Source organism: Etheostoma spectabile, chromosome 14, assembly GCF_008692095.1.
Source record: "Etheostoma spectabile isolate EspeVRDwgs_2016 chromosome 14, UIUC_Espe_1.0, whole genome shotgun sequence".
In the NCBI taxonomy this organism is placed as follows: domain Eukaryota; kingdom Metazoa; phylum Chordata; class Actinopteri; order Perciformes; family Percidae; genus Etheostoma; species Etheostoma spectabile.
In genome coordinates, this window is record NC_045746.1 from 4765761 (window position 1) to 4777067 (window position 11307).

Consider the following 11307-nt stretch of genomic DNA (forward strand, 5'->3'; position numbering starts at 1 on the left):
TACCAATACTCCAGTGGAGGCTCTAATGAGGTAAAAAAAACAGGAGTGAGTTATTTTTTTGACGTATGGCTCTCGATATAACTGGTTCAGTAAAACAAGTTGGGTTAATTAACTGTCTCTTCGGTCAGTTTGCCAACAATAGTTGGTAGAAGTACAAACCACAGCGCCAGTGTGCCACCAAAGATTTAATGTTGGAAACGGTAATAGCATTGTATGTAAAAAAGTCATAGTTTAGTGTGTTGAAAAAAACATTAAAAAGTCAAAGTGTAGTATGTGAACAAAAACGTAAGGAAAAGGGCCAGCCTTGACTGGGAATCAAACCTGGGTTAGAGTCCGCAGTAACTACTTGCTGGTAGTTTGACTTTTTAATGGCTTTTTTGACATACTATACTATGACTTTCCTTTCAACATACTATGACTTTTTTATCTTTTTTTCGACATATCAAAATATGACTTTTCCATGGATTTTTTTTGACATACTATGCCATACTGTGACATTTTTATCACTTTTTTTGACATACTATGCTAACACTATTTTTGACATACTATACTATGACTTTTTTGTCTTTTTTCAATATGCTATTCTATGACTTTTTTATTACTTTTTTCAACACACTATACTTACTACTTACAACATACTATACTTTTTGCTACTATATAATTCCTTTTTTATTTTTGACCTACTATACAATATATTTTTTATAACTTTTCACGACATGCTTTTTGACATACTATACTATGACTATTTTTAACATGCTATGCTAAGACTTTTTTAATCACTTTTTTCAACATTCTATACTCTGAAGTTTTTTCAACATACTATACAATTCCTTTTTTATTTTTGAAACGTACTCTATTTTGTTGCACGGTGGCTCAGGGGTTACACCAGCAAGTAAGTAGTGGAGACTGTGACCCTTGGTTTGACAACCATCCAGGCCTGGCAGTTTTTTGTGGAGTTTGCATGTTCTTTCAGACTTTGTCTGATAGACTATACTATGAATTTGTATCATTTTTTTTCAACGTTCAAGGTTCAGCTCTTTAAGGAAATTTTTGCTTGTATTCATCTTCTTTCTAACATTTATACTTGCATAGAGTTTTTGTTTTATAGCTGTTTTAGTTTTTTGCTTCTTTATGATTTTTCTGTTGTTTTTTTTCAAGGCTGCGCAGTGTGGGTGAAGTCACAGCTACAGTACAGTTGAGAGAGAATATTAATAATATAATACTATATTTTAAATCTTCCTCTTTAACTTGCTCTCAAAGCCACGATTTTTACTTCTCATACACCACAATACATTATTGGTATTATTCAACATTTCAATGAAATTCTTACTATTTAAAACCATTCACACTTTTCCATTCCATATTCTAACTGCTCACCGTCTCACGCAATCATGCCAGCAATTCAATTTAGTCTTACAAATTAACCTTTCAACTTTCACAAGCAATTTCTGCAGGAAATGCATTTTCTAGTTAACAAGTTGCAACTCATTTGTTTAATACATACAAAAACCAGGGTGTTAAAACAATAATTTTTCTTTTTATATGGGTTTATCTATCGGATTAGTAACTTCCTGTAGTCTCAGATTGTTGCCTGGCAACTTCTTATTGCCAAGAAATAGTCCAGGCTAGATGTTTTCCCCTGTTTCCAGTTTTTGTACTAAGTCGGCTGCTGGCAGCAGCTTCATATTTACTTTACAGACATGAGAGGGATATGGATCTTCTCGTTTAAGAAGTAAGAAAGTATTTCCCAAAATGATGAACTTTAATTCCATTCAGTCATGTTCAAACATCATGACCGAAAGAACGAGATCCAGGGTACAAGCGGACGAAATGGGTTGGTGGCTGGCGTCTCCCTTAGAGATAGGGTGAGAAGCTCAGTCATCCGAGAGGAGCTCGGAGTAGAGCCGCTGCTCCTTCGCGTCGAAAGGAGCCAGTTGAGGTGGTTCGGGCATCTGGTAAGGATGCCTCCTGGGCGCCTCCCTAGGGAGGTGATCCAGGCACGTCCAGCTAGGAGGAGACCTCGGGGAAGACCCAGGACTAGGTGGAGAGATTATATCTCCAACCTGGCCTGGGAACGCCTCGGGATCCCCCAGTCGGAGCTGGTTGATGTGGCTCGGGAAAGGGAAGTTTGGGGTCCCCTACTGGAGCTGCTGCCCCCGCGACCCAACACCGGATAAGCGGATGAAGATGGATGGATGGATGGATGGATGGATGGATGTTTAAACACTAAAATAAATTTTCTCAAATAGATCCAAAAGTTTTTGAGTCATTGATGGCTCATAAATTAATATAAAGTAAACAGAAAGACTACAGAAATCCAGCCGAAACATAACTAAGAGCTCCATAATTCAGCTCTAAACTCAGTCATTAATTTCCTACATGACATTCAAATTGAGAATCTGCTTTAGAGTGTCAACCAATTTCCCTAGAGCTTAAATCACAAACTTCCTTATTGCGCGGGACAAATTGATCTCATTTCAGCACCAAATGACATACAGTACATTTAAAAGGCATAGAACCCCAAAACATATGTGTCGATGTGACATTTGATTAGAAGCATTTAGGGAGAATGGCTTTTATGTCAAGTCGCTGCTGGCAGGCGCCTCAAAGTGCACTATTGGAACAAAGCCGGGCTAATTTTCAGTAGCTCTTTCTCTGAGCTTGAGAGTACATGAGGGCAATGATGGCATAACATGTGGTTTCTCAAAGAGTTGATTCAGAGTTTAGTTAGGATTTTTCCTCTTAAGATGGGGACACTGATAGGGCTTAGGAGTTAAACTAACATATGGAGGAAATAGAGGGGGCTCTTGATTTGATATAGCTTCTCTTTGTCATTACTCATGTGGGGTAGAGATGTTTATTTAGCGTCATAACTCCTGGAAGAGAGCAGGGATGTTTCCTATCTGTGTTTGTATATGCTTGTAGATTTGTGTGTTTATTTTACATTTTTGATGGTGTTAATAGTAAAAAAAAAAAAAAAAGCATATTGATTTTTACTGCACAGATAAAAGAGGAAGGTTTCTGCAGTGAGTTTAAAGGTAACGGTATTAATATATTTGAGGTAGTATACTGTCAAATTGGAACAATTTAACAGTATACTACACAGAGTACAGAGTAGAACATAGACTAAATATTTAAAATTAAAATGATAAATGACACTTTTATAGTGGTCTTGAGGTTTCTATCTCTTTAGGCAGAAAGACTTGAGTAGGGTGCTTCAACAGAGTAAGCAACAAAAGAGTAAGCAACAATGGAGGAAAAAGTATTAAAGGAGTTAAAGAAATAGTTTTTTGGGGAAAAATTTCAGCCAATTAGCTTAGCTTATGCTGCATTCCATTTACCTCGATGGTGGGAACTGGTAATGACATCACACCTGAGTTGACCGTGTTCCAGCAATAAGTCGGAAAACCAGATAGACAGCTGTGTGTGTGCGACTGATTTAATGAGATACTCGGAAGACAGAAGTGTTAATAAACAGTTTATTGTTTTTCATACAGCTTTTGCTACTTTTGATTTAATGGATTGTAATGTCAGGTTGATGAGGTTCTCGTCAGAAATCTGACTTCAGGGGGCCTTTTAAGTTGAGGTTTCCGACGTCCCGGTTCAACTGTATTGGCATAAAGAGTGGAAGCGTGGGGAAACAACTTGCCTAGCTTTAGTTGTTTTTATGCTTAGCTGTCGCCACTAGCCTTTAATTCAAGTGGCATAAAACAGCTCATCTGCAAGAAAGCCAAATAAGCATATTTCCCTAAAATTCAAACAATTCTTTCAAGCATTCGGTATTTAGATATTGTATATGCTTCCTTTACTCGGCTTTCCTGTCTCTTCCAGAGGCTAAAGATTGTTTAGAGTCCCCCTACTTTTTGAAGACTGATAAATAGTTGTTGTGGTGGAACCATGCGCGTGTGCGTGTGCGTGTGCGTGTGTGAACCCACAGTATTTAGTGTTTGTGCACAGAGATGACAGAGGGCAGGACGTAGGTTCATTAACCCACTGATAGAGTTTTATGGAGGGGGGGGTGGGGAGAGAGGCAGACCTCAGACATCAGCCTGTCAGATGACCACAGAATGTAAAGGTCATCCCAAAGCTCTTAAAAGTGATCAAGTTAAAGGCAGACTCATCCATGTGTGCTTGAGTATGAGAGCTGTTGTCTTGACATTTGGCCTGAAGTACTTTAAAAAACCTTAAAAACCTTGCAATACTTTTTTACTTTTTGTCCCCATACACATAGGTTAGTAAGTTAGGAACATTTTCTTAAATTGTCCACATTCATTTAAAAAACAAGTTACAACAATTGCAGTTTAGCTTGTCTACTCTACTGCTTGCTTTTAATGCTTATATTACATGTAGAATAAATCTGGCAAATCAACTTACACAATTTGTAATGTAAATAATAATAGCTTATGTCCATCAAATCCTGCGTGTTAATATGTGCTAATAAACCTAAAATCCTGATCCCTTTTTATCTGACCGTCTAAATAAACTTTTCGGAGACTGCCTCCTTGCCGCCTGACGAGCGACTTTATTTTTATCACCAAAGTTCAGTTTATTTTGAGCCTCAACATCTGAAACGAGTCCCGAGCCATTCGTCTGGAAGCCGTGACTCCTCAGAAGAAACAAAAAAGAGAGAGAAAGAGTGTTCAGTGTCAGTTTCTTTTTCTCTGGTTTGTTTTCCAGTCTCCTCTCAAAACGAACTGGGGTTTGGAGTTGGCTGCTTCGCCCATGGTGTGGTTGCCGGGACAGAGAGAGAGAGCGGGCGAGAGCAAGGGAGAAAACTGAAAAAATTAAATGAAAAATAAGACAAATGTTATGCTTTTCCTAAACATGAACTCCCATTGTTAGATGTCTTACCTATCTAGTACAGCTGCTGCCCAACACTGCCACGACCACGTTGCATATTGGCACATTAGTGCCTTGTGTCTAACAATTTAAAAACCAATGTTTTAAATAAACTGTCACAGTTAATATACTGTAAACCAATATTCCATATAAATTGGACAATGTCAGTGTGTTTTTAAAGGAGTCACTCCTATGAGGGTAACGCAAGTATGACTGTTCATAGTGTTCATAAAGTTACTATGTAAGCATGACTTTGGAATTTCCTTCTATTTCTAAAATGTATATTCATCGTAGTCTTACTGTCTATTAATCCACTATTCCAAGTAGTAGTATTATTGCCGACCATGCAAACCATTTGCAACATTTGAAATGAATACTATACTGTCAATTTATTCACATACGTCTTGCAAACACTGCCTTGTTAATCCATTGATTTATTTGGGAGAATTCTGATAATAATGACAAGATTTGTCTCCAAACACCGACTCAGAGCTGACAGAATGTCTGACGTACTGTTTTCTAGAACACTTAAACTGTCAACGGCAGTTCTTCCAACAAAATCTACGACTGTATTGGGCAACAATTCTTTTGCGAAATTCACCCTGCGTGTTTTTATAGTTTGACTGTTTTTAATTGTGATGCATGTCTGTGAGCTTCTTGTTTAACGCTGTCTTGAACCCATTTTAACTGTGAATTACTGTTCCTCTCAACATGATTATGCTGCTTTACTAGATGGGTGGATGGAGGAATGAATTTGTCAATGCATCACACCACTTAGCCTCCTGTAGCGATACGATGCAGCAACATTTTCTCATAACGCCACAGCACAGATGCTTCAGTGGCTCTGGGTCAGGGAAGGCTAGCTTGAACGCAGAAACCCATATGGGACGAGCAGTGAAGAGGAACCAAGACTCAATAAACACGGTATTGGGGAGGGAGGGAGTTCAAGGGTGCGCTTGTCATGATGGAGGCTACAGTGAGCGCTCCAGTGGCTGCTGGGGTTTTGATGCTGTAATGTGAAACGGCTGGGGGAAAGAGGACTACAATTCCGCTCTTTGTCTGGTCTCCGCCCCAGCGTCACCCCTCTCTCCTCTCCTCAGCGGACCCTCACCGTAGCCAAACTCATCATCTCCCTTGTCTGTCCCCCGATGTCTGCCACCCATCACGACGCCTTGATCACTCGTTCTCACTCATGCTCCGTCTAGCATTACCGTTTTCGCTTCATATCTTTCTTTGTTTTAGCTCTTTTCTCACTGTCTGCTGTTTTATCTACACTTTTCATCGGCCCAAACCATTTCTATTCTCACCATGTTCCTTGTCCCGTCAGTTGATGCCATATCAGAAATGTTCCCATTACATATCCTCATACCAGAATAATATGCGGTTCCGCTATCTCATCCTCTCCCCTTCTCTTTCCTCAGTCTCCAGTAGTATCTGTGGGCTTTGCCAGGTTTCATCCCAACCTGGTGGTGGGGGGGACTTACTCGGGACAGATTGTCCTGTGGGACAACCGCAGTCACCGTCGGACCCCCGTCCAGAGGACTCCTCTGTCTGCTGCTGCACACACTGTAAGACATACAGAACCAACTGTGAGCTGGTACCCTACTGTGACTCAAAAAAACTAAACATTGGTTGAGTGAGGTGCAGCTGACACATTAACAAAAAACAAAACATAATAAGAGAATTTAAAGAAAAGGATCAAATCTGTAGCTTAGTTTTCAAGCTCTTTCTTCATTTTTTTCAAACTGTGTGTTTGTTTTATCACTGAAATTATTTGATGATTTGTTGATCAAGAGAAAATAATCACATTTGTTTCACATCACATCTTCAGTCAAATGATTAACTCATTTATTAAGCTAAAGTGACATTATATCGGATAGTTCCAGCTCCTAAAAGGTGATATATCCAAATTTCAAAGTTGATAATCTTACATTTTGTTGATTATGTTGATTTTGGAGTGTTGGTCGAACTAAATATATTATATTTTTAAGGCGTCACCATGGGCTCTGGGAAACTATGATGAAGAAAATAATGATGATAGTGAATAATGAAAATAATTGTTAATTGCGGCCCTGGTGAAATAGGCTCTGACCTAAAAGAAAACAAGTTCCCTGTTGTGTTTTAATTAGTTGCATAAAACAATGAATTCAGTCTGTAGGAACACCTCAGAGGAAAGTTAAGATTTTTGAATTTGACACATTTTGTCGTAAATTAAATGGTCACATTACTGCAGCATTACATTTTTTTACAAGATAAATCTGAATCTTTGAGACTGATTATTTTCAGGACACACACACACACACACACGCCTACTCCTGAGTGGAGTAGTCAAATTCTAGACAGAACTAGGACAGCTCAGTTTAGATGCTTCAAGGAACTCACTGACCCTGACTCAACAGATTACCAACCAATATACACTGGCAATATCTTCTGACCCAGGGCTGTTTATAACACAGCTGCATTGGTCGGCAATGACGCCGTCGCTCTCATCCTCTCCAGTGAGAACCAGTCAGCTAGCGTGTTGCTTACTGCTGAATGGATTCTTTGTGCTGCCCACAAATCAATTACTGGCCAGTAATGACATAATTGTTTCACACACTCTTGTTGTAAGGAACGACTGCACGCTGCCATGTGAGCCTTCTGCATCTGCACAAAGTATCTAATGATGTCATGTGTTTAAGGGTAAAATTACATTATCATTTCAGGACCATGTTTAAAATCAAATTGAACTAATATTACAGCATGTTAAATTAATGAAAAACGTTATGTCCCTGCCAGCCTACTGCAGTTAGGAAGGATCCAAATATTTCTTATCTAAATGTGATGCCTCTAATCAATGAGACTAACACAGATTTATGGTTGTAATCACAATATGCAGCAGAATAACATGCTTTTAAGTGCGGAATGTATTAGTTATATTACAGGTGAGGTAAGCAAGACACTGAAAGCAATTGCCAGTATATGTTTTATTATCCTCATCCACTTCATTGAATGCTGTGTCTTTATTTCTGTGTGTGTGTGTGTGTAGCACCCAGTCTACTGTGTGAACGTGGTCGGCACCCAGAATGCCAACAACCTGATCACTGTGTCTACAGACGGCAGGATGTGCTCCTGGAGTCTGGACATGCTTTCCCAGCCACAGGTACGCAACACACTCAAATGCAGAGTTTTAGAGTTAATGGACCTGGAATTACACATGTATTTTCTATAACTGATGTGTCCGTTTGTGTCTTTAAATGTGTAATGCCTCTTTTTCTCTTTCTATTTCTCGGTCTCTCTCTCTGCGTGTGTGTGTGTGTGTGTGTGTGTGTGTGTGTGTGCCATAGGAGACCATGGAACTGGTGTACAATAAATCCAAACCCGTGGCGGTGACAGGCATGGCTTTTCCCACAGGAGATGTTAACAACTATGTGGTCGGGAGCGAGGAGGGCACTGTGTACACTGCATCCAGACACGGCAGGTTGGTGGACAGACACACACACACACACACACACACACACACACACACACACACACACACACACACACACACACACACACACACACACACACACACACACACACACACACACACATGAAACATCACAGACAAATCTTTGCTGGTTTGTTTATGTATGTTTCGTCTGGTGTTTTATGTCTTCGCTCAGTCCCAATTTATCTGTTTGGATAATCAAGAATTACAACATCACGCTTAAAAAATTCTGCAAAAAATATACATTTAGAAAGTCAATTAAACAAGTGAAACAGGGTAAATGGTCTAAGAATAACAAGTAATATTAGAATTTAATTGACTATTTTCCAATCCATCTAAGTAGCTAATTGTTTCTCTTTTTCTCCAAGCTCTCTTACTGTGCTGTTAATTAATTTCAGGAATATGCAAACCACTTCACTGCTTCGTTTTTAAACAAGTTAAGACCACTAAATGAAGGTCTCGCCTATGTCCTCCTTCTGCAGCAAGGCGGGTATCTGTGAGATGTTCGAGGGCCACCAGGGGCCGGTGACGGGCATCAGCTGCCACAGTGCAGTGGGCACCGTCGACTTTTCCCACCTATTCATCACATCCTCATTCGACTGGACCGTCAAACTGTGGAGCACCAAGGTGCGTTTTTTTGTGTGGAAGAAGAGAAAGAGTGGATGTGTGGGGGGTTGATTGGGGACAAAGAAATTACAGAGAGAGAGGGAAAGAGTGTGAGTTAAAGCTGAGTAAATAAGTGAGCAACATTTTGGAAAATATGTCTTTCTTCTGCTACTACTACTACAGTAAGTTATGATGAACAGATTTTTTTTTAAATTCAAATTAATTAAAAAAAAAAAAAAGGCACAGTCTGACGTTGGAAGTTGGGTTTCTTTTACTTCACCCACCCCTCACCATCAGAGCACCCACTTAGTTGAGATGTGCAAACACAAGGATACTCTCCAGACACTCACATACTGTACATGTAAATGCAGGAAAAAGGGTTGTATTAATATTGATGAGGCACTTACAGTGAGGGAGAGGGAGAGAGACACTCAAACATGCAGTACATATGCAGATACAATATGCAGGTTTAAAGCAGCACAATCAAAACACCATCAAAGAAGTTGTTGCTGCGGAAGAAGCATCTTTTGGGGAAATTCAAACGTCTAGCTGTAAGTGTCTATGCATACGAACTATACATGTTCTATATATGTTCAGTATGGTGTGGGCAAATGTCAGAACAACACATAGAGGCATTAATTATAGCTGTGTAAGGCTGGAAGCTTGTTTGCAGAGAAGGTAACTTAGCCATACTTGTCTCTGTGTGAAGCCTAAAGTGGTGTCATTTGGTGCATTGGAGACGTCGTTAAGAGGAAGCTATTCATCTTAAGGAGCCTCTATTATACTTCTTTTCAGTGTCTTATTTGTACTCTTGGGGTCTACTCGAAAAAGTTTCCAGGCTTTGATGTTCAAAAAACACATTATGCATCTCACACTGCCCATTGCTGCAGTGCCTCCACCTGAACAGTCGGACTAAGCTCATGGCCGGCCTTCCTGAAAAGCCCAATCGGCTCTGATTGGTCAGCTTACCCACTCTGTTGTGATTGGTCAACCAAATTCAAACAAGCCATTTGGCAGGCTGTGGTTGCCCAGGCAGCACCAATGGGCAGCACATTTGAAAAACTGGGCAAGCTTTCTCAATCAATGACATCATTAATTGAGGAACAGGAATGGGGGTAAGCCATTTTCAGGCAGTTGAGAAAAGTGTTGTCTGTGGGAGAGAAAGCTCCTTTTGGAGTGACATGTGTTTTTGTTCTGATATTCATTTATTACATCCTAAAAAAACTATAGACACACTAAAAGATGGAGAGAAAAAAACCTAATAGGGGCTCTTTGCACAAGAAGAAAAAAGGTAGTGAAGAAATCAAGCAAACAACCATCAAGTGGGCACACTTTTAATTTTTCATCATCATTCATCGGATCAATTTAGTACACATAGAGCAGTCAAAACTGACCAAAACGGATTCACATAGACAAAAACTATTGGGATATCTATTTTTGCACATTATATCCATAGGGGGCAAAGGTACAATGATTTGGCAGCAGTTCAGTGGCAGTAAAAAGCTAACTGTCAATGTTTCTGTCAAAGTAAGTGTTGGAGAATACAAAACTTTGCTTATACATTCAAACACACTTTTGTGGTGGTGGTGGTGTTGAGACGCAGAGGAGGGCATTAGGTACATTTCCACATTACACGTCAGGAGATACTGCACGAGAGAAGAAATTCCAGGTTATACATTTTGATATTTCATTGTTAAATGCATGTAAATAAATTGAGTAGAAATGAGGATGAATTAGTGAGAACAAAGAAGAAAGATGGATATTGAGGAAGGTAGGAAGTTAGGAATGAACTATGTATTGGGTGGAAAGAATAAAAGGTAATGGGATAGCAAGACAAAATGTATTCATGATTAATAGTGGAGGTGATGCTAATGTTGAAGGACAGAGGGGTCAACATGAGCGTGTCAAACAGCAAACACTGCCAAAAATCAAAAAGAGAAACCTATTCAATATGAGGAAAATACATAATGCATATTGCATAATACCTTCGGCTTTATGCACGATCCAGTTACAGCTTTCATACTTGGCTGTGTAAAGCACTGATGAATTTTTGCTCATGTTTGCATGCAGCTAGTCCATAAGTCTTGTGCAAAGGGTCCCGTGACACATATTAAAACATTTCTGTGGATTTTCATCAGAAGAGTGTGTTATTTTTCAGGATTTGGGAATTCCCTTTCCTTTGAGGGGCACCGCAGGAATGTGCGTCTGTCTCTTATCCCACATAACCCGTATTTGTGTGTGGGCAGGCCGAATACCTGCCTGTGTGTGTATGTGTGTGTGCAAATATAGACACACCACACATGCCTCACATGCACCTTAAGCAAGCTGCCTTTGCTTACCTAAAATCCCCCTGAGGTCTGTCTTCAACCCAACTGTTGTAACACACACAC

The 11307-nt window shown here is 39.7% G+C and overlaps 1 protein-coding gene across 19 annotated transcripts in view; it reads left to right on the forward strand.

Annotated features, from left to right (window-relative positions):
- dync1i1a (dynein cytoplasmic 1 intermediate chain 1a) overlaps positions 1-11307 on the forward strand; it is a 55381-nt gene that overhangs the window by 33671 nt on the left and 10403 nt on the right. For all 19 annotated transcript variants that reach the window (XM_032535772.1, XM_032535773.1, XM_032535777.1 and 16 more), the window contains 4 exons: positions 6261-6407; positions 7868-7981; positions 8166-8299; positions 8794-8938. In XM_032535772.1, coding sequence (XP_032391663.1) covers positions 6261-6407; positions 7868-7981; positions 8166-8299; positions 8794-8938 — 540 coding nt within the window. The remainder of the gene's footprint in view (positions 1-6260; positions 6408-7867; positions 7982-8165; positions 8300-8793; positions 8939-11307) is intronic.